The sequence below is a fragment of the Etheostoma spectabile genome, unplaced genomic scaffold, assembly GCF_008692095.1.
Source record: "Etheostoma spectabile isolate EspeVRDwgs_2016 unplaced genomic scaffold, UIUC_Espe_1.0 scaffold302, whole genome shotgun sequence".
In the NCBI taxonomy this organism is placed as follows: Eukaryota; Metazoa; Chordata; class Actinopteri; order Perciformes; family Percidae; genus Etheostoma; species Etheostoma spectabile.
In genome coordinates this window covers 569,559-594,017 of record NW_022605581.1, presented here as the reverse complement: position 1 = coordinate 594,017, position 24,459 = coordinate 569,559, and the positions used below count along the sequence as shown (strand labels likewise).

General features: G+C 42.7%; 1 protein-coding gene across 1 annotated transcript in view; it reads left to right on the top strand.

The window, feature by feature from the left end:
* Nucleotides 1-24,459, top strand: part of afap1 (actin filament associated protein 1) — a 151,103-nt gene that overhangs the window by 43,816 nt on the left and 82,828 nt on the right. The window contains 2 exon segments of the mRNA XM_032510992.1: nt 21,828-21,956; nt 22,812-22,894. Coding sequence (XP_032366883.1) covers nt 21,828-21,956; nt 22,812-22,894 — 212 coding nt within the window.

The following is a 24,459-nucleotide window of genomic DNA, read 5'->3' as shown; positions in this document are numbered from 1 at the left end:
AGTGAGGTCTACTAGAAGCTCTGCCGGGGATGATGAGCGTTACTGCGCAGACTCCAACTGAGCTGGAAGACGTAGATGTGACGTGGGAACCTGTCTGAAAGCTGTAAGTCTTCGTGTAGCTGTGCAAGAGAAATCTCAACCATTCCCAATCAGCAGAGACGGAGAGGTAGGTCTATGTTAGGAGATAACAGGCACAGGTAATTATGTACTAACATGCTAGTTACTTTAACATAGGACAGCTATTACTGCTACTACATGCTAGTAACATCATAGACACAGGCTAAATACTGAACAATGCTAGTGTAATGTTAACAGGCACAGGCTAATTACTGCTAAATAACATGTATAACATTAACATAGGACAGGCTAAATACTGCTAACTACATGTTAGTTAACATAACCATAGGAACAGGCTAATTATGCAACTAACATGCTAGTTAACATAACATAGGCACAGGCAAATTACTGCTAACTGACATGTTAGTTAACATTAACATAGGGCACAGGCTAAGTAATGCTAAAACTGTAGTTAACATTAACATGGCACAGGCTAATTACTGCTAAATAACATGCTAGTTAACACTTAACATAGGCACATGGCAGCTATTATTCTGCTAACAACATGGCTAGTTAACATAACATAGGCACAGGCTAATTACTGCTAACTAACATGCAGTAACGTTAAATAGGCACAGGCTAATTACTGCTAACAACAGCTAGTTAACATTAACATAGGCACGACTAATTACTGCTACGAACATGCTAGTAAACGTTAACATAGGCACAGGCTAATTACTGTAAATAACATGCTAGTTAATGTTAACATAGGCACGGCTAATTACTGCTAACGAACATGCTAGTTACATTAACATGGGCACAGTAATTACTGCTAACTAACATGCTAGTTAACATTAACATAGACACAGGCTAGTTACTGCTAACTAACATGCTAGTTAACATGAACATAGGCACAGGTAATTACTGCTAATAACATGCTAGTTAACGTTAACATAGACACAGGATAATACTGCAACTAACATGCTAGTTAACATTAACATAGGCACAGGATAATTACTGCTAACTGACATGCTAGTTAAAATAACAAGGGCACAGGCTAGTTACTGCTAAACTAACATGCTAGTAACATTAACATAGGCACGGCTAATTACTGCTAACTGACATGCTAGTGATGAAATAGTGTGTGGCAGGCACTTAACATAATTTTAACAGTTTAGCTATATAACTTAGGTGTATTATTTAAAGACTTAATCAAACCAAATCGTTTTAACCCTGACTTGCCCTACTGGTCTATTAGATCCTGACTTATCTTACTGGTCTATTAGATCCTGACTGGGCCTACTGGTCTATTGGACCCTGACTTGCTTTTCTCTCCCCTTTGCCTTGAGCTGGTGTTGGAAACACAGCAAGTTGCTCTGGCAAGTCAAGGATCCCGTTCAGCGAGTCCACACTCAAAGGCTCTCCCACTTATGGGGTGCCATGTTTTGGGGGCAAACATGGCCAAGTGTTTAAGTGTTTATTGCCATTATTATTGCAGCTTTCCTCACGGAAACCCTGAGTCGAGGAGCAATTAATTGGGGTGTGTGTGTGATGTGGGCCGAGTGGGTACATGCTGTCACCGTTCTGGCCCACTTGGCCCATTTGGTTCTGCTTTAGAGTCGGGGGTCTGTTCGTCCCAACGATGATTGAAGTTTAAAAGCTTTCACGTGCGAGCCCCTCCTCTCTGGCGCTGGAGGGGAAGGCGGGTCCCAGAAGGGGAGAAGGGAGTTTGGAATCTCTCCCTCGGTCCCTCCAAAAACCGGCCAGTCAGTAACCTGGCTGGTGGGAACAGAGACTTTAATTTTGAGCTGACTAATCCCAGCCCTGCCGCCCCCCCCCCCCCCCCCCTGTGTCAATAGTCCTCTGGAAACACGCAGCAGGGAAAGGAGGGGTGTCTCTGGTCCAGCACTATCAGAAAACCGGGTTAATGCCAAATAGGACATCAATCATATCAGTCACCAAGCATTTACCTCTGGACTCCGGCCTCAAAATGTAAAACTAACAGTTCTGTTTAGTCTTGATGGGTCCATTAGGAGAGATCAGTTCTGATGAGCCCCCCCCCCCCCCCCGGCAGGTCTTTAACAGACTAGAGTTGTAACAGGATGAGCCTGTTAGCCTGTTAGTCTGTTGTCTTGGGAAAGCTTTAGCTTACTGACCAAAGCTGCGTTGAAGCTAAGTGGTTAGGGGGGGGGGGGGGGTCACCACAGCAGGAGGTCTGTCAGGTTCCAACAACACAGGAAGGGCCCGGGGTCTGGACTAATGGACGCACTCGGGAGCACGCAATGTGTTCATGTGGAATTTCATTGTGTTTTTGTTTTGTTATGTTCTGACTTGTGTTTGGGTCTGCCTGTCTAGCCACTGTCATTTAGGGCTCAGTACAATACACACACACACACACACACACACACACACATGCACATGTGGATAAACGGCACCCGGCCTCCCTCCATAACCAGTTGTGGCGTTTTTCTATTACTAGGTACCTGCTCAACTCGCCTTGACTTTACTCACTTTTAAATGTTTTTCATTATGATAAATAGTACCTGGTACCTGCTACCAGGTACTTTATTTAGTACTACGTCAGACTACGTCAGACTACGTTAGACTACGTCAGACGAGGCTCCAAGCGAGCTGAGGTGATACCAAAAGGTGACCTGAAAACTTGCACACTGCTGATTGGTCGGAGAGGATCGTCACTATTCACTGCGTAATCGTTGCTAGCAACAGATGGGGGGGTGGGGGGTCCTTAACAAACCCGCCGTGTTTAAGTAATACTAAAAATAATAAGAATGTCTCTTTTATTAGTCCCACAAGGAGAAATTACAATTTACACTCTGTTGTTATTACACACAGGCCTGAATTACACACACATGCCCAGTACCTATACATGCACTAAATGGAGAGATGTCAGAGTGTGTGTGTGGGGGGGGGGGGCGGCCAATGGAAAGGCGCCCCGAGCAGTTGGGGGTTCGGTGCCTTGCTCAAGAGCACCCCGGCCTAGCCCAGGAGGTGAACTGGCATCTCAAAGTGTCTTCTGACAAACACGTTGCATTTCCTGTGACTGCTTCACAATAAAAGTCAACGGGCGTTTGGACAGCCGAGTGCTTTTAACGCGACGCTGAAGCAGGAGGACGCGTTTGAGGAGGACCTTGCAGGCCGCGGAGACATTCGAGCCTTGTCGTCCTCTCGATGGCATCTCAAATTATTTTCCCCGGACATTGTGAGCAGAGAGGTTTAAATATGTGGGATATGTATAATATATGTGTGCGAATAACACCCTGAGTTAAGAAGGTCTGTCACGTTGTACAGAAGTGGTTTTATCACCGAGGTTATGGAAGTTGCACTCTTTTCTCACACCCAGGCTGCTACCAGTTCCAGCCCCAGCAGAGAGAGAGAGAGAGAGAGAGAGAGAGAGAGAGAGAGAGCTGGAGCTTCTATACAGTTCCCCTTCTCCCCCATACCCATCTCCCTTCACTTGGCCTGTGGTTTTTAACTCAGCACCCTCTAATTATCTTTTTAAAAGAGATACCAAAGGGGATCATCATGGCTCTGCGCTATCTGTCTTTAACTTGCTATTGACGGGCCTCTCCTCTTTCTCCCAGACCATTCCCTCCTCTTTCCCCATATCTCCCCCCCCCCCCCCCCCCCCCCCCCCCCCCCCCCCCCCTATTTGCGGTCAGGCAAACATCTGCTTGCACGGCACGCCACCTGTACTGTTCCATGGCGGCGAGCGCCGCTCTGCGATGTTGGCGCCGCGCGTCCAATGGGGAGAAGAAAACTCGCCAACCTCGAAATTACAGAGCGGAGAAATGGGGGGAGAGAGAGCAAGACGTCTTGTCTTTCATCAGAAACTAATGCAGCATCGCGCCCGTCTTCTGATGTGTTCACAACTCTCCCTCTCTCCTCCTTTTAGGAACCATTTCTGACTGCTAATGTCGCACGAAGCATCACAGCTTCTCACACGCGCCAGTACATACGGTCTTTGTGGATCGTAGAGTTATGTTGAATGAAAATGCAAATGTCTGAAGTAGTGATATAGTGATATTTGCGTTTTTTTTAATCCTGCGTTTGCCGATATTTCCGTCCATATGACGCACTTTGCACACACCCTGTGGCTGATATGAGTGGAAGACGATAGCAGACGTGACATCGATCCGTGTTTTTGTTTTATTCTTTTTTTTAAAGAAGTGCAGAGCAGGTTCTGAAAACGGGGTTAAAAATCAGTATCGGCTCCAAATATCGGCTCAAGACAATCGGCAGCCCGTATCGGCCACGGGCTAAGCCTTATGGGAAACAGAAATCTGCATCGGCACTAAAAACATCCATATAGGGCGATCCCTAGTCTGAAGATATACATTAATATCAATCCCCCATAAAATGTAGTTAAAGTTAAGCAGTTAAGCTGTAAGATTCACTGAGCTTTGCACATGTATGTTTAATGCTAGAACATGAAGTATGAATAATAACCGGTTATTTTCGTCCATTCGGCCCGGTTTAATATGCAACTCAATTGTACACGACAATATGATACATGCAGTACACTCTAAGCAATATCTGCGTATTAACAGTAGTATGATAGTATATTTTAACAGAAATTGTCCATGTAGAACGTGAATTTTAGCTTATTACCTTTCGCATTGCATAATTTACGGTCACTAGTTTCAACAGTTTTTAGACGTTTTTGTCTTGTCTTATAACATTTCTGTTTTTTTGTTGTTGTATTTTTTTGTTTGTTTTTTTGGGCAATTTGTGCAGCCCTAGTCCTGAGACGGAAACAGCTCTCCAACCAAGTTAATTTTCCCCTGATGGGTCCGTCTGAAAAATACCAAGTTAGTGTCAGAATGTTCTGGAGCCGTGTGGCTCGTTGGAGAGTGGCGCCAGTGTTTACTTTGGTGACTAGCGGGGCGAAAGAATCGTTCACAATCTGCGTTCACGTCTGTTGGAATAAGTCCACTCAGGACGGGCCGCTGGTCTCTTAAAGAGACCTCCCTCCCTCACTCCCTCCTTCCTTCACTCCCTCCCTCACTCCCTCCTTCCTTCACTCCCTCCCCCCCACCTACACACTGGCTAACGGGTGCTCTTCAGGCTGCTGGCTAGAAGCCTGCTCCGATATCGGTTGTGAACTTCTGACAGTGGTGGAAAGTACACACTCCAGTACTGCACTTGAGTCCAAATGTTGAGGTACTTGCAGTAGTCCAACTTTACCGTGGCCTTTTCATTATTTCTTCAGCTTCTTCTTGCATTGCCCCCCCCCCCCCCCCCCCCCCCCCCCCCCCCTCCCCCCTTAAAACTGCCTTGTTTTCATATTGCCATGTCACTTCTTGGTCTTGGATTTTGTGAAATAAATTTCTAAATAAATGCGACTTATAGTCAAGTGCGACTTATGTTTTTTTCCTCTTCATGACGCATTTTTTGACTGTTGCAACTTAGACTCCGGAGCGACTTATAGTCTGGAAAATACGGTACTTCTGTGATCACTGCCCTCTGGATGGCGGTTCTACATATTAGTGGTGTTGAGGGATTTGACACAGCATCCTCCAGGCATTACTCTGACATATATACACACACACACACACACACACACACACACACATAAGCACCGCCCTGACACACACACAATGGCAGCTAGATGGAAATAATCATCGCATGTAAACACTGGGCAAGTTTTGCTCATCGGCCCATGTATAAAACAATAACTAATAACTGCCGACACATACATGATTGCTGATATGTCATGCATCCCTAAAACCAAATAATTATCCATGCGTTGACTTAACACACTGATTGTTCCAGCTGTAGACTATGGACACACACTAAAAACCGGAGAGCACAAAGTGACTCTCTGTGTGTTTTTCAGCTGATATTCATTAGATGTTTTCACTGACAAACCTGTGTGTGTGTGTGTGTTTGCGTGTGCGGTTATGTAATCATGCGTCCGTTGCCCAAATGAATGCTTTACAGCAATGCCCCCGCTGTGTTTTGGTGGCTCACTGGAGGCAGTATCCATGACGATGCCAGACCGTAAACCAACCTCAAATTAACAGCAACCACCATCTTACTGTAACTCCCCGCTCACGATGCAGTTAAGTTTCCCAGAAGCACACAATGATCGGGCGGTTGGCTCATTAAACGCTTCTCGTGCATCTGTATGCTACATCAGCAGGATGTTACACTGGGGGGGGGGTTCAATCACCTGCAACAGACAAGGACAGTACAGCTAAAGCTTAGAGCAATAGAAACAGAAAAGGTATTTGTACCTGGACATTTAATTTTGGCTGGATGTTAGGGTTATGCACTGGAGATGACGTGCCATCTGCTGATCTGGTTTCTATAGTATAGTATATCCTATATATCCTACTATATTTACTGTAACCAAAACATAACTTTCTGAACAGGCCTTTTTAGTGGACGACTGTATTTTGTCAGTATAAAAACAGGAAAACTGAAGAATCCAGAGGATTTCCGAGATAGTTGGGTCTTTAACTTCTAGATCGGGATTTACCGCGTTTACATACATAAATAAGGTGTGCCTCTCTCTCCCCCCCCCCCCCCCCCCCCAACCAGTCAGGGCGTTGGTCCACTGGCAGCCCACTCACACACACGAGACATGTCTAAGACTGTGTGTGTGTGTGTGTGTGTGTGGTGTTGTGTGTGTGGGTGTGTGTGTGTGTGTGTGTGTGTGTGTGTGTGTGTGTGGGTGGTGTGTGTGTGTGGTGTGTGGTTGTGTGTGTGTGTGTGTGTGGGTGTGTTGTGTGTGTAATCTTGGGTTTAAGGCTGTTATGAATCAGCACACAGGAAAAGGCCTGATTGACCGCGTGTTCACCCCATGCAGTGACAGAGTGTGTGTGTGTGTGTGTGTGTGTGTGTGTGTGTGTGGTGTGTGTGTGTGTGTGTGTGGTGGTGAGTATCTTGGGTTCAATCAGCACACAGGAAAAGGCCCTGATTGACCTCGTGTTCACCCCATGCAGTGACGCTGTGTTTGTGCGTGCGTCCAATCAAAACCCTTCTTACCCCATTTCCGAGTGTAAATAACACACGGGATACTGGCTGATGATTGGCCGACGTGGATATAATCCAGCTTTTGTATGGGGGGACATTTTGTGATTTTCCCACTCTGGGAATCAATAAACATTATAAATGAAATCACGTCAGAGAAATGGTTGGAATAACTGATTCTAGTAGTATGATTATGATCTCTGGATGTTATATGTTATAACCAGTTATAACTACCCAACGGGGCTAGTATAATTTTTAAGTTACCAGCCTATCAGATTCTCCACTAGCCACGTCTTTACTTTTACTTTAATTTCTTCTGCGTTAGCGTAGCTCGTAATCGATACCGCACGTTAGCCACGTAGCCAGTAGTCATACGACACGTCGACACACAGTGTTCATGGGAAATGTAGGATTAGTTCTACAAGCAGAGTTGCCAGATGAAGATTGCATTTCCAAGCCACAAATGGACACAAAACCGCGCAAATTTCCCAGCCAAAATGACGTTTGACCCACATTTGGTGGATTAGCAGGTGTTCAAAGCCCTCTAAGAAAAGGGTTTAATTCTGTCAAATCAACATTTGCCCCTAAGGTAGGGCTGTGACTTTATTATCACTGGAGCATGGAAAAATTAAGGAAAAGCCAGCCAGTTATAGCTTAACCCTTGTGTTGTCTTCCCGTCCACCAGGCATTTGTTGTCTTTCTGGTTCAAAATTTGAAAATTACTTGTTTTTTTGACCCTTTTCAAAGTTTCATCAATTGTACCTGCAAAGAATGTTGTATGTCTTCCATACAACGTGCATGCATCCGTGTTATTTTGGGTAATATGGTTGTAAGAAACCCATATTTGTGATATAAAAAAAACTTTAAAAAATGGGTCAAATTGGACCCGAGGACAACACAAGGGTTAAACGCAGAGCAAAAACCTGTGTGTGAATGCAGTGAGACAAAGTGGATAACTGTGTGTGTGAGTGTGTGTGTCACTATAGAACTACTGATATGTGAGCTGACATGTTTTAAGCCCCGATGGTGTGTGTGTGTGTGTGTGTGTGTAGACACAGATCCACACCCACGCACACGCCAGAGGGATGTTTTCACTGCGAGGTATTCACACTTTCCCGGAGCTCGGAACAAAGGGGTTTTTTCCTGGGTGAAGTGTGTGTGTGTGTGTGTGTGTGTGTGTGTGTGTGTGTGTGTGTGTGTTGGTGTGGATCGTGTCGGGTCTCGGAGAGAACCCGAGACCCTGCGGCTCCGTTGTTGTTGTCGGAGCAAAAATGCTTAGCCAGGTTGGAGGAAGGAGGGGGTCCTGCCCTCTTCCCAGAATGCAGCTGTTGTGATTGACAGTACAGACAGACACTATCCCACTCACTCACTCTGTGTGTGTGTGTGTGTGTGTGTGCGTGTGTGTGTGTGTGTTGCATCCATAAGTCCATTTGCATCCAAAGTGCACGCATGCTGAGACATGAGACTATTTTCATGTCCAATGGAATCGGTGTGCAGGACAGATAATAAGAGGTAAAGAAAGTGGAAGTGAAGAGGGAAGTTGAATGATAGATGGAGAAAGGGTCCATTTTAAGGCTGCACAATATACCCCCCCCCCCGTTTTTTTTACACATTGTAAAAGGCTGCAACATATTGCAATTGACACAAACAATCGTTTGTAGTAGTTAGTAGTGACTACGTTTTAAGAAGTAGAAAGAAGAATTCATTGTTTAATTTGTTCAATGGAAGATTGTTGGGAATGATTTCCTATTTAATTTTAATTAATTGTAATCTGTTTATTAATCCCCAATGGGGAAATTACAATTTCACTCTGTGTCCACAGCTTGTAGTAGTCACACCCAGTCCGAACCACACACACACACACACACACATGCTCAGGATCTGTAATGCACTAATGGCAGATGTAGAGTGAGTGGCTGCCATTGAACCAGCGCCCTGAGCTGGGGGGGGGGGGGGGGGGGGGGGGGGTACGGTGCCTTGCTCAACAGCACCTGGCAGTGCCCAGGAGGTGAGTAGCATCTCTCCAGCCACCAATCCACACTCCCTCTTTTGGTCCATACGGGACTTGAACCAGTGACCTCCGGTTACCCGACCCAACTCCCTACGGACTGAGCTGACAGGAAATGCAGAAATGCAGACCTTGGTACACTATCGCAAGTGATATCACACATCGCATATTTTCCAGTCAGCTGTTCCACAACCTCCCGGCCAGTTCAGAGCTCGTGTCTGGTGGGTTTTTAAATGTTCTCGTGGCAGATATAGAGGCAGTGGTGTTTCCTGTTTCCTGTACGGGACTCTCACACCGCCTCCAAACACCCCCACGAGTCTGATCTCTGGCGTGTGATTTTTGCGTTCCTCCAAAAGTGGATTCAGTCTCAAATTTTCAGGTTTTTGGCAGGTTTTTGGCATGTCCCCCTCGCACTACCCAGGGAGAGACCTGCGTTCACGCTGCACCGTCAGACGGCCTCCGCAGGCGGTGTGAAATCAGACAAAGGAGTGAGTTTTTGGAGGAAGGGCGGGGGCACGGTGTCTTTGTGTGTGCGTTGCATGACAGGGACTCTCTGCTCGCCCACTGGGGCCTTCTTGAGGGTGGGTCCCTTCTCGCTCCGTGCGTTCAGTTCCCTCCGCATGACGTCTTGTGTGAACATCTTGAGAGCTTGCTTTGGTTTTCCTGACGACAACACATATACACACAACAACTGATATACTACAACACACACACACCAACACAACACACACACAGAGGGGTTAGTTCTCGCCACCCCGCAGAGTACGTAATATTGCCCAGGCTGTTCCAAAGCTCTATGTAGTGAGAACTGGAGCCAGTCAAGAGCGCTTGCTGTTCTCTAATTGATAAAAGGACAGCTGTTGTGTTGTGTGTGGGTGCTGTGTTGTGTTGTGTGTGTGTGTTGGGTGTGTGTGTGTGTGTGTGTGGTGGTTGGTGTGGGTGTGTGTGCGTTGTGTGTGTGTGTGTAGTGTGTGTTGTGTGCTTGTGTGTGTGGTGTGGGTGTGGTGTGTGGTGTGCGTGTGATCGATTGCTGTTCTGTGGAGATGTTTTTATGAGAAGCTGTCTTTTAGAGTTGATTACATGTTGCTAGGAGTGTTTTCTTGTTGTTGTGCTATTTGATTGTCCTTATTGTTGCTATGATTTGTCTTATTGTTGCGATTTGAGTTGTCCCTTATTGTTGCTTAGGAGTTGTCTTATTGTTGCTATGAGATGTTTGTCTTATTTGTGCATAGATTGTCTTATTGTTTGCTATATGGTTGTCTTATTGTTGCTATGAGTATGTCTATTGTTTAGCGAGGATTTGTCTTAAGTGTTTGCTATATGAGTTGTCTTATATGTTCTGATGATTTGTCTTATTGTTTGCTGAGATGAGTTTTCTTATTTGTTGCTATAAAATTAGGTGTCTGATTGTTTGGCTAGGAGTTGTCTAGTTTGCTATGAGTGGTTCTTATGTTGCTATATGAGTTGTCTTTTGTTTGCTTATGAGTTGTCCTTAGTGTTTGCTATATGAGTATGTCTTATTGTTCTATATGAGTTGTCTTATTGTTGGCTATGAGTTGTTCTTAGTGTTGCTAGCGTTGTCTTATTGTGCTATATGAGTTTGTCCTTAGTGTTTGCTAATGGGTGTCTTATTGTTGCTATTTTGAGTTGCTTATTGTTGCTAGGGGTCGTATTGTTGCTGCTATATGAGTTGTCTAATTGTTTGCTATATTAGTTGACCTTATTGTTGCTATTTAGTTTTTGTCTTAAGTGTTCTATATGATTTTGTCCTTATTGTTGCTATATGAGTTGTCTTATTTTGCTAAGGAGTTGTCTTATGTGCTAGGGTTGTCTATTTTTTGCTAGTCGTTTCTTATTGTTTGCTAGGAGTTTTTTATTGTTGAGAGATTGTCCTTATTGTTGCTAGGAGTTGTCTTATTGTTGGCTATAGAATTGTTCTTATTGTTGCTAGGATTGGTCTTATTGTTGGCTATATGAGGTTTCTTTAGTTTGCATATGAGGTGTCCTTATTGTTGCTAGGTTTCTTATTGTTGCTAGGAGTTGTCTTATTGTTGCTATATGAGTTGTCTTATTGTTGCTAGGAGTTGTCTTATTGTTGCTAGGAGTTGTCTTATTGTTGCTAGGAGTTGTCTTATTGTTGCTATATGAGTTGTCTTATTGTTGCTATATTAGTTTGTCTTAAATTGTTGCTCAGGAAGTGTCATTATTGTTGCTATAAGTTGTCGTATTGTTTGCTATATTAGTTGTTATTGTTGCTATATATTTTACTTATTTTTGCATATGAAGTTTGTCTTATTGTGCTATAGCGTTTGTCTTATGGTTTCTAGGAGTTTGTCCTTATGTTGCTAGGAGTTTGTCTTATTGTTGCTATATGAGTTGTCTTATTGTTGCTAGTGAGTTGTCTTATTGTTGCTAGAGTTGTCTTATTGTTGCTATATGAGTTGTCTTATTGTTGCTATATGAGTTGTCTTATTGTTGCTATAGGAGTTGTCTTATTGTTGCTATAGGAGTTGTCTTATTGTTGCTATAGGAGTTGTCTTATTGTTGCTATATGAGTTGTCTTATTGTTGCTATATGAGTTGTCTTATTGTTGCTAGGAGTTGTCTTATGTTTGCTAGGCTTGTCTTATTGTTGCTATAACCAATGAAAAAAAAATTGTCTATTTTGCTAGGAGTTGTCTTATTGTTGCTAGAGTTGTCTTATTGTTGCTAGGGATTGTCCTTCATTTTTTCTAGTAGTTGTCCTTATTGTTGCTAAATGAGTTGTCTTTTATGGTTGCTATCTAGTTGTCTTATTGTTGCGATATAGTTGTCCTATTGTTTGCTATGATAGGTTTCCTTATTGTTGCTATAATGATTGTCCTTATTGTTGCTAGGAGTTGTCTTATTGGTTTCTAGGATTGTTCCTTATTGTTGCTATTAGTTTCTTATTGTTTTGCTATATGAGTTACTTATTGTTTCTAAATGATTGTCCTTATTGTTGCTATGAGTTTGTCTTCTTGTTGCTAGGCGTTGTCTATTGTTGCTATGATTGTCTTATGGTTGCTATGGATTGTCTTAATTGTTTGCTTGGGAGGAGTTGTCTATTGTTTATTGTTGCTAGAGTTTCCTTATTGTATTGTTGCCGGAAGTTGTCTTTTGTTCTAGGAGTTTTCTTATTGTGTCTAGGACTTGTCTTCTGTTAGTTGTTGCTATATGAGTTGTCTTATTGTTTGCTATGATTGTCTTTTTATTATTGTTGCTATGAGTTGTCCTATTGTTGCAGGGATTTGTCTTATTGTTAGTTTTTTGCATGATTGTCTTATTGTGCTATGATTTGTCTTATTGTTCTATGAGTTGTCTTGATTGGTTGCTAGATTGTCCTTATTGTTGCGATAGTTGGCTCTTGTTGCTATATGAGTTGGTCTTTATTGTTTGCTATATCGTTTCCTGTATTGTGCATATATGGAGTTGTCCTTAATTGTTGCTAGAGTTTTGTCTTAATTGTTGCTATTATGATTTGTCTTATTGTTGGCTTAGGATTGTCCTATTGTTGCTCATGATATCTTCGCTATCGGATGCTTTCTGGCTGCTGATTGTAGTATTGAGTTAGTTTTATTCGTATTGTTGCTAGGATTTGTCTTAATTTGTTTCTATGATGGTCTTATGTTGCTATGAGTTGTCTTAGTGTTGCTATATTAGTTTTGGTCTTATGTTCGATAATGAGTTGTCTTATTGGTTGCTAGAGTTTGTCTTAATTGTTCTATAGGAAAAGTGTGTTTTTTTTTGTCTTATTGTTGCTATAGTTGTCTTATTGTTTTTGCTATATGAGTTTCTTATTGTTGCTATATGAGTTGTCTTATTGTTATGTTGCTATAGTTTGTCCCTTATTGTTTGCTATGAGTGGTCTTATTGTTGCTAGGAGTTGTCCTTATTGTAATTGTTTGCTATGTTGTCTTATTGTTCTATGATTGTCTTATTGGTGCTATGAGTTGTCTTATTGTTATTTGTTGCTATGAGTTGTCTTCTTTGTTGCTAGGATTTTCTTATGGTTTGCCTAGGACTGGGGGGTTTTGTCCTTAATTTGTTGTAAGTAGTTGTCTATGTTCTATAGTTTGTCCTTATTGTTGCTATAGTGAGTTGTCTTATTGTTTTTGCTAATGAGTTTCCTATTGTTTGCTATATGCTTGTCATTATTGTCTTGCTCTCAGATTGTCTTATTGTTGCTATATGATTTGTCTTATTGTTTCTTATAGTTGTCTTATTGTTGCTATGATTGGTCTTATTGTTGGCTAAGGATGTCTTATGTTTGCTATTAGTTGTCGTTTGTTGCTAATGAGTTGTCTGAGTGTTGCCTATATGAGTTTTGACTTATTGTTGCTATAAGAGGTGTCCTTACTTGTTCTAATGTATTGTCTTATTGTTGCAGATTGTCTTATTGTTGCTATATGATTTGTCTTATTTGTTTGCCTATAATGAGTTGTCTATTGTTGCTATAGTGGATTTGTTCTCATGGGTTGGCTATAAATGAGTTGGTCTTATTGTTCTTATATGATTTTGTCTTTGTTGCTAGGAGTTTGTCTTATTGTTGCTATTGAGTGTCTTAGTGTTGCTAGGCATTTTCCCTTATTGTTGCTATAGTATTGTCTTATTGTGGGGCTTATGAAGTTGTCTATTGTTGCTATAGAGTTGTCTTAATTATTGGCTATATGAAGTTGTCTTATTGTTGCTATATTATTTCCTTATTGTTGCTATATGAGGTTGTCTTTATTGTTGCTAATGATTGTCTGATTGTTGCTATAGATGTTGTCTTATTGTGCTATATGAGTTACTAGTGTCTATATGTATTGCTACATGAGTTGTCTTATTGTTGCTATATTAGAGTTGTCTTATTGTTGCTAGGATTGTCTTTGTTAGCTAGGAGGTTGTCTTATTGTGGTAGGAGTTGTCTTATTGTTGCTAGGAGTGTCCTTGCCAGTTGTCTTATTGTTTGCTAGAGTGTCTATCAATCAAATACAATCAAACTCTATTTGTCCCCAATGGGCGATCATTGCTGGCAGTAGCACGAAACTGACACATACACAAAACACCTCATTTAAAATACAGTAAGACCAAATAGAGAAAATAGATAATGCCCCAACTAAAGTTTAAACCCAGTGTACCATATGTGCCACGTTTACCTAGTCCTCCCAGAGTTAAGCAAGAGATGGCAGAGGACGAAAGAGTTTTGTTACCTATGTTTGTTGGGCTGGGTGGCTGACTGAAACGGGAACCGGAGGGCAGCAAATTAAATTCTGCATTTAGGGGGTGAGAACTATCGACATGATGGTTCTGTCTGCCTTTTAGTACATGTCTAGTATACAGATCATTAGTGTCATCTGCTGCACTCCACTAATTTGCTACTACTTTAATTACCGTTGCCAATTTGTTTGTTTTCTTTTTTTAAATTCAGAGAAGCATACCACGCAAATACATGAAAAGGTAAATACAGACTCAATAAAAATTTATAAAACATGCTCAGAGATCTATCCACTTGAAACTGACGCTAGCTTTCTCAGACAGAGAGACCGCTGACTTTTCTTACTCATATTCTGGTGTTTCGTTTCAAAGGTCAACTTGTTATCTCATGATTCCCATAACTTGTATGAGTCCACATTTCAACTTCCATTCCTCTAAGTCGTCTTTTCCGGGTTGATGGTGACGTCTAAAATCAATGCACATGTCCTTTGTCTGTTGTAACATTAATCCAAAAGGTTCTTTGCATCAATTTAAAAAATAGGCACTACAGGGCCGTGAGATGTTTCAGTGTTGTCCATTAAACTTACTATGACTGTATCGTCAGCAAACTTTACGACATAGTTATTGTCAGCTCACTGCGGCAGTGCATTTTTAGTGACATATATATAAGAGAGAGAGAACACAGCCTTGAGGGGAGCCGGTTGCTGTCACAGATATTCCAGAAAGATGTCCATTAACTCTCACTCCCTGTGTCCTTATGCTGAAGTCCAATCCAGCCACAGATTTTATTATTGTTGCTAGATTTGTCTTATTGTGCTAGGATGTTCTATAGTGGTGCATAAAATGATTGTCTTATTGTTGCTAAGTTGTCTTTTTTGCTATAGAGTTGTTCTTATTGTTGCAGAGTTGTCTTATTGTTGCAATAGAGTTGTCTTATTGTTTGCTTAGATTGTGTTATTGTGCTATAGAGTTGTCTAGGTTGCTAGGAGTTGTCTTATTGTTGCTTATGAGTGGTCTTATTGTTGCTAGGGTTGTCTATTGGTGCTATATGGATTTGTCTTATTGTTCTATGGAGTGTCTTATTGTTGCTATATGAGTTGTCTATTGTTGCTATATGAGTTCTTATATGTTGCTATATGATGTCTTATTGTTAGATTGGTCTTAATGTGTTTCTCAGGAGGTCTTATTGTTGCTAGGATTGTCTATATTGTTCTATATGAGTTTGTCTATTGTGCTATATGAGGTGTCTTATGCTTGCATATGAGTTGCTTATTGTTGTCTATATATGTTGTCTTATTGTTGCTATGAGTGTTTCTTATGTTGCTGGTTTGTCATTAGTTGTGTGCTTGTGCAGGAGTTCTTATTGTTGCTAGAGTTTGTCTTATTGTTGCTAGGAGTTGTCCTTATTGTTGCTAGGATTGGTCTTATTTTTGCTAGGAGTTGTCTTATTGTTGCTTAGGAGTTGCCTTATTGTTGCTAGTGAGTGGTCCTTATTGTTGCTAGGAGTGGTCCTTATTGTGCTAGGAATTGTCTTATTGTGCTATATGAGGTGTCTTATTGTTGCTGGAGGAGTTGTCTTCTTGTTGCTATGAGTTTGTCTATTGTTGCTAGGAGTTTCTTATTGTTGCTATATGAGTTGTCTTTTGTCTATTCTTATGGTAGTCTATGTTTAGCTTTTTTATGTTGCTAGAGTTGTCTTATTGTTGCTATAATTAAGTTGTCTTTATTGTTGCTAGGAGTTGATTTTGGTCTTTCTATGTGCTTTGCTATTTTTTCAGGGTTGGCTTATTGTTGCTTTGAGTGTCGTTAGGAGTTGTCTATTGTTTGCAGGAGTTTGTCTTATTGGTTTGGTCGCTTTAGGTAGCTTGGCTTCTGTAATTGTGCTGTATAGGCCTTTTGTATTTTTTATTTTAGATTGTCTTAAGTGCAGAGTTTGTCTTATTGTTGCTAGAGTGATGTCTTAAGTTGTTGCTAGAGTTTATTGTCTATATGTTGCTTAGAGTGGCTCTTATGTGGTGCTAGGAGTAGCGGGTCTTATTGTTGCTAAGGATGTTTATTGTTGCTATATGATTTGTCTTATTGTTTGCTATATGAGTTGTCTTATAGTTGATAGATTGTCTTATTGTGTGCTAGGAGTGTCTTATTGTTGGGAGTGTCTTGATTGTGCTAGGAGTTGTCCTTATTGTTGCTATGATGTAGTTTGAGCTTATTGTTTCTATCATTGATGTTGTCTTATGTTGCTATGAGTTGTCTTATTGTTGCTAGGAGTTGTCTTATTGTTGCTAGGAGTTGTCTTATTGTTGCTAGGAGTTGTCTTATTGTTGCTAGGAGTTGTCTTATTTGTTGCTAGGAGTTGTGTCTTATTTTGTTGGTGCAAAAGTTGTTTGTTGCTATGAGTTGTCTTATTGGTGCTATGAGTTGTCTTATTGTTGCTAGGAGTTGTCTTATTGTTGCTATGAGTTGTCTTAGTGTTGCTATATTATTGCTTATTGTTGCTAGGAGTTGTCTTAGTGCTTTGCGAGTGGTTCTTAAATTGTTGCTAGGAGTTTCCGTCTTTCTAGTGTCTTATTGTTGCTAGAGGTTCTAGTCTAGTTGTGATTGCTATATGAGTTGTTTCTAGGATTGTCTTAGTGAGGAGTTGTCTTATTGTCTATATGAGTTGCTTGTTGCTGTGCTTATTGTTGCTAGCAGTTGTCTTAATTGTTGCTAGAGTTGTTCTTTTGTTTCTATATGATTGCACTCTTATTGTTGCGGTCAGAGTGTCTTATTGTTGCTATATGAGTTGTCTTATTGTTGCTAGGAGTTGTCTTATTGTTGTTGCGATTAGAGGCAATGGCGGTTGATGAATGCAGATTACTTCCTGACCTTTAAAGACGAAGCGTTCTTTTTTTCTTAAAATAAGTGATATTGCTCAACGTTCAGTGTTTGATCAGTAACGTTGGCCTCCATAATTCCATCTTCTCTCTCCATCCAATCAGGAGGCAGCGGAGGTGCTCTGTGTTCTCGGTGCCGTGTGACTGGCGATGGCGTAACCGGCAAAGCTACCGCTACCTAATCCGATTACGTGAGGAATGTGTGAAAGAGGTCGGGTATCCAGCCTCAGAGCTGCTGTCTGATGCCCAAACCCCCTCCTGCTGCTATGATCAGGATTTATTGTTGCATTGGACACCTGCGTAACGTCTTTGGGAGAATTCCTAACACTGAATCCATCTGATGAAAAGATTTGGGATGAACCTCCTCCGTCATGTGCCAGCTACCTGCGGCCTCGCCTGCTGTCGGTTAACGGGAGAGGCGTGTGCGATTGGCACATTGAAATATGATCAGATCTGGAATTCCTTTGTCTTGTGTTTATCAGAAGATAGAAGGGTCTGTTGCGTCATCCCAGATACCTGGCGTTAAGCAGAAGAACATCTAGTCCCTGGTACATTGTAATCCCTAACCTGGGTCCAACATGTGGGTGGAGGGCTGGTTGGATTCGGACTACTGGCTCTGTAAGAAATCAACCTGAATTTATAACAACATATTAGAGCTGCCCATCTGGCTACTTATTCAGCGTCAGATTTGTTTGTAACTGTCTGTTACTGTTTCGGTGTGTGTGTGTGTGTGTGTGTGGGGGGGGGGGGGGGGGGGGGGGGGGGGGGGGGGGGGGTGCAAGGAGAGCGTGACTTCCACGTACTGTGGAGAAAACCCACAGGCCGCTGTTGGCCTGTTTCGGTCCGCCGTCGTTGTTTTCCACATAGACCTGGGCTGGTTTAGGGTTAACTGACTTTATAGAGGTCTAGCGCTAACATTAGCTAATGTCGGTAGCTAACTGATGTCGATGTAACGTTACGGTAAAGCCAAGGGCTCACTGCTGTTACACAGATGATTCTTCTCTGCTGGCGGGGCGTTCTTCTCCTCCAGCATTTAGCGACTAGAAAACTAGACCCCTTGTGGCGTATACTGCCCCCGTCAGGTCCAGTACCTACAGTACTGTCAGAATTTTTGTACCAACTTGATACTGAAGTAACAGGTCTTGTGACATCTCTTTTCTGGGATATGGACCAGTAAGGATGCTGGGAAACAGGACTCCTGACTCAATGCCGCTGGTCTCTGAGCATCCAGATGAAACATTAAACATGGCGTGTGTGTTTTCATTACGTGCCACTGATTACACATGCCGCTTATTATATATTACGTGGATTTGTTTCCAATAAGGAGTTGGTGGGTGGGGTTGGGTGAGGGAGAGCTTTAGCGAGTGTGAATGTACGTGTGCTGTGTTGTCTTTGTCTTATGTCTCAAGGACCCCCTTGGAATAAGGGTTTCCAAGGGGTTATCTTCCTAACAGTACATTTCTAATTTCAAAAATGTGTGCTGCCCTTAAGGAACCCAAAAGTCTACGACACAGGGTCCCCATAGATCATTAAAAAGTCTTAAAATATGTTGTACTGCAGGTCAAACGGTTGTTAACATGTCGTGAATTGTAGGAGAGGAGGAATACATTTGATCAGGGGCAGAATGAAAGAATGAAAGATTTTTGATATCCCACAACAATGACCATTTCTGCAACGTCCAATCAGGGCTTGGCGATAGGGAGTACATCAGATATCACGATATTCTTGACCAAATACCCTGATATTGATATTGCAGCGAAATTCTAGGGTTGACAATTGGTGCTTTAAAGGTCCCATGGCATGAAAACTTTATGAGGTTTTTTTAACATTAATATGAGTCCCCCCCCCCCCAACCTGGCCCCCCAGTGGCTAGAAATGGTGATAGGTGGAAACCGAGCCCTGGGTATCCTGCTCTGCCTTTTGAGAAAATGAAAGCTCAGATGGGCCGATGGCTCAGATGGAATCTTGCCCCTTATGAGGTCATAAGGAGCAAGGTTAGCTCCCCTATTTCTGCTTTACCCGACCAGAGAATTATTGCTATATTGCTATATTGCCCAGCCCTACATCCAATACCTATTTGTCAGTGCGTTCAGTAGGTGGGGGCGTTCTAATCTAGATTTGAGGGCTGTGGCGAGGAAAAAGGTGAAGACCAAGGAGACGGTGACTGTGTGGCAGAGGTTCTCCGACAGCTTTCATTATGCACTGCTGGAGCGTTTGTGTCGCTTATTCATCGCATTATAATCCAATAATCCAATCAGTGAAATTGGGAAAGAATCTAAAAACAATCTCCTGCTTATCATCCTTCCCAGCTATGTGAAAAATGCGTGAAGTGACAAATTCTTCCTTAATAATAATACTAATAAATAGCAGTTAGTGTGTGGGGAAAAGGTTTAGCATGGTTTGGGTGTTACACATCTGGCCAGTAATGGTATCATTTTTTCCAGTTTTTAACAGTTTTGACTGTTACATTATGCATTGATGTGCTGATTATCGTTCTTCATTTATTGAATAATTGTTCGGCGTATAAAATGACATGACACGTTTTCCAGAGCCCGTGATGACGTCTTTAAATTTCTTTAATTTGTCCCAACAAAAGAAAGAAGATGTTACATACTGCACATAAGACAAAGAAAAGCAGCAAATCCACCCTCCTGAGAAGATGGTACCACGGAGTATTAGTTATTACTGTGTTTGGGATTATTATTTAGTCCTTTTTAGTATGGGACTCGTTTGTGTTTTGGTTGGAATTTGGTTAAATGAAAGAATTTCTTCTTCACTTGTTGAATTTAGTGGATTTGATTGCCGCATGTGGGAGTAGCGGGGGCGCTGCAGAGGTGCCCTGGAGCAAGGCATCGAACCATGAGCTGAACCGAACCTGGCGAAAAGATGCATTTCAACTGGCTATTAGCCGGAGGATTGTGTGGATTGACAGATATAAAAATCGCTAGTACAGACCATGGAGCTCCGTCAGCTTTTCCCGACTCCTCAGAGGTTACATGAATCCCAATAAACTCCACTTGCCCCCCTTCCGTCTGCAGTTTGCTGGCAGCATGTCGTCACCTCAGATCCCATCACATGTTGACAGTGAGCTAGAGTTGCTGGGAAACAGCCGGGGCCCCGGGCCCGCATGCTATCCAGGAGCCTTTGCATCGGTGTGCAGAGCGTGGCGATGAACTGAACGGGATCCAGATCACAGCCGGCTCTCAGACCGGAGGCTGTGAAGGTGTGTAGCCATACGTACCTCCAGGGCTGGGTACCAAATCCAAAACTGTCTAGGCACAGATTAAAGTAGGGGTGTGAATCTCCACTGGTCTCAGGATTTATTATCCGGACTCCAATCCCAAAGCATCACGATGTGTCACCTCCTCCTATCTACTATTAACAGATGTGATGGTATCCATCAAATTTTGTAAAATTCGGATGAGCGGTTCATGAGAAATACACGTTTTTGTATTTGTAGCGCCCCCTAGTGGCCAATGTTCGTGAAATTTGTTTTAGAGCCTCGGAGGGTCATAGCAAGGAATATTGTAAAGTTTGGCTTTGATAGCATCTATCTTGGCCGAGATATGGCAAAGTCAGTTTTTTCAGAGTTAGCTACGCAAATTTGGTTGCCCGTAATACGCGCAATTTTTATTCTATAAAAAATCTTTATGCAACTTTTTGTCAGGCCAGTCTGGAGATGCTATGTGCCAAGTTTCGTGCAGGTCCATTGCACGGTCTCGGAGGAGTTCGAAAAAGTCGGTTTTCGATAAATCGTGATTTTTCACGATAAAAGTCAAGGCGGAAGTGGGCGTGGCCTATATCACGAGTTTCAGTTAGATCCAGGGAACGCGTGGAAATGAGGTTTTTTTAATATCGGATGTACGGTTTGGGAGTTATAGGGCCAAACGCGTTGTTTTGTGGTATAGCGCCACCTAGAGGTGGAAGTGCATCAGTTTTTTGCGTCTGAGGTCTGAGGCCCTGCTGTGTGAACCGCGTATCGCTTGCGATCCTCGGGCTTGGACCCCTAAAAAACATTTGTGCCTTAATGTTGTAATTTCTTATCTTTTTATACAACTGGTATTGCATCTGGCTAGACTTGGACCCCCTCCTATTGTTTAGGACTACAGTAATACTGCAGTAATACGCGGGTCAGGTGGGCTGCCAGGTCTGGCCCTGCTGAGCTCACATACATATGTATCTGATATATACGTATCTCCCCTTTAAATGAATGTGCGCAGTAGATTCCTTTGCCAGTGATTGCATCATTTCGATGAGCAGCCATGGATTTAGGCATGAAATGAACACAACTGAAATACACAATGAAATCCTTGATTACTATGAAGATTTTTGGCTTTTATTGTGACAGGACAGCTGTAGACATGAAAGGGGAGAGAGGAGGGGATAACATCTGTTTGCAGTAAGACTTGCAAGCAAACCTAGACTTGCAAGCCGCAGGTCTGAGTCAAACCCGGGCCCAGGAGGTCAAGGAGTAAACCTCCATATATGGGCGCCTGCTCTACCAACTGTGCCACCCGGGCGCCCACCCTTAATTGTTGCTTCCAGCAGTTCACGGGTTGTCGATTGCTGTTGTGTATATTGTAACAGATGTGATAAGTGTGAATAAAAATGGCGTCCATGTATATTTAGTGTGTGTGTGTGTGTGTGTGTGTGTGTGTGTGTGTGTGCGTGCTACAGCGATGGAGGAGCTGGTGTGTGAGCTGCGTCTGTTCCTGGACCTGTTGGACCGGGAGTATCTGAGCGCCGGGGTTAGAGAGAAGAAGACTCACCTGTCCAACATCCTGCTCAGAGTCCTCTCAGAGAAAGGTGAGACAACACGCCGCCATAACACGTCGGAAACCATGTGGAGGGACCCGGGGGACACCGTCCCAAAATTAAATTAAACTTTGTGTCCATATTCATGAAATTCCAGTTTATTTCAAATAGCAAAAATGGTTGTCGTCTTTCAAAAAAGATATGAAACTTGTAGTCCTATAGTGTCTCCATCCAAGCCCTGGATGGAGACACTATAGGACTACAAGTTTCATATCTTTTTTTATACTTATCTTATTTATCAGAACTTTAATATATTTTGATGTTCTTGTTCTGTTGTAAACTACTATCACATTATTTAGTTTGTTTTGTATTGCGTTCCTAAATTTTCCTAAAAACCCTTTATTGGTCGCGCTCTACTTAAAACAATGGTGTGTGTGTGTGTGTGTGTGTGTGTGTGTGTGTGTGTGTGTGTGTGTGTGTGTGTGTGTGTGTGTGTGTGTGTGTGTGTGTGTGTGTGTGTGTGTGTGTGTGTGTGTGTGTGTGTGTGTGTGTGTGTGTGTGTGTGTGTGTGTGTGTGTGATATCGGTTATCATCCATGACAGCAGCGTTAATATTGGGTAATATCCGTATTGGCCAAAGATTCATATCTGTACATTCCTACTCACGCACTCACAAATTCACAAATTAAACTTTAGGTCTCATCATCATGATGATGTACTGTACATCTTTATGTTGATGAAGAGGCCACTTCCTGTTTTAATATCAGTTTAGCTCAAAATTGTGACTACTTTTAAGCACTGAAATCTGAAATGCGCCATATCAAACCTCCTCCTCCTCCTCATGCCGACTGTATATGCATAATTAAAAGCGTTCTCTCCGGTTCTGATACACGCTCCTCTCTCCCAGAGCCTTCATTCAAGTCCGAGATCCACAGTGGTCTGCCGGCCCCGCCTCAGATGCCCCTGCCCGAGATCCCTCAACCCTGGCTGGTAAGACTTCCACCCAGACCCCATGACCCAGACCCCATGACCCAGGACCCTAAAGGGCCTCCTACAGAAGGGGAAGAGTTACCTGGCAAACCTACAGGGAACACTCAGTTTGAATGGTGTGTGTGTGTGTGTGTGTGTGTGTGTGTGTGTGTGTGTGTGTGTGTGTGTGTGTGTGTGTGTGTGTGTGTGTGTGTGTGTGTGTGTGTGTGTGTGTGTGTGTGTGATGGTCAGGTTATTGATCATTAACAATTCATCCATTCAGAGTCATCCAGCTCTGTTTGTCACAGTCGGTCTGCATGCAGCTGCTCCTTCACTCCTCCTCTTCCTCCTCCTCCTCTTCCTCCTCCTCCTCCTCCTCCATCTGCCTCTATCTGTACACACACTTTGCCTGTAGTTCACCACTGATACATCACATAAACAATCCATCTAACCGAGCTCAGTGTGAAGCGGTGATTATTATCGGAGCAGATGCCTCTGATGGAGAGCGGTCGGCTGCGATGGCTCCCGGAGCCTTCTCACCGTACTCGCTGGGTTTTTAACCCTGTGAACGCTGGATGACGAGTATTCGCCGCTTCAGGGCTCCTATCGGAGAGCACGAGTCACCGGATCGAGTTCAACTTTGTAATCGGTGGAGCGTAGACAGGCAGTCACAAGGTGTACATTGTTGCTCGTATGAAGGAGTGAATGAATGAATGAATTGAAGGAAGTTTCTGAAATAAATCCAAGGAGAAGGTACATTAACGTCACAGCTGTTATGCCTCTTATTATCTAGTACAAGGGTCCTCAACAGGGGGTCCGCGACCCCTAGGGGCTCCGCGGAGGTACTGCATGGGGGTCGCGAAAGTTTTGGTTGATCAGACTTTTTTTTATATGCAATTTTTCCCACTAATTGAAATGTCTTTAAATCCACATTAACATGAACTCAACACACTGTAGTGAACAGATAAATGGGGCAGAAGATGCTTTCAGTCATCAATGCACACATGGCACTATAGGACCAGTTGATATACACAATGTTACAATAATATATATTAGGGGGTCCCCGCTCCATCTCGCCATCAGTTTGGGGTCCTTTGCCTGGAAACGTTGAAGACCCCTGATCTAGTAGAATAGTGTATCATTAATCTAATCAAACTAAAACACTGAAAGAAAATGTACAACTATCACAATGTGCAAATAAAATGAATATCCTCTCGAGCACAGCACCAAAAACGAGTCACACAGCCAGCAAAATTAGCAAGCTGGCAAAACACAGATAAGCTAACCGCTTCATCTCACAGCGTAAACACGGTTAGCATTAGCGTAACATTTAAGACCGAAACAACATAGGGATAACTTAATCTGCTGTTACAATAGCTAGATATAAGTACCAACGTACATCATCTCTGACTTCAGTACAGGCGACCGCCGTAATAAAAATAACACAAAGCGTGGCGGCGATTTCTAACGTAACTAACGTACGAAATGAGCCGTCACTTACGTAACTGTGACTACACAGTCTCTGCAGCATGAGGAATTCACTACAATCATAATAAGCCTCAACACCTTGTTCTACATCCTCTCTC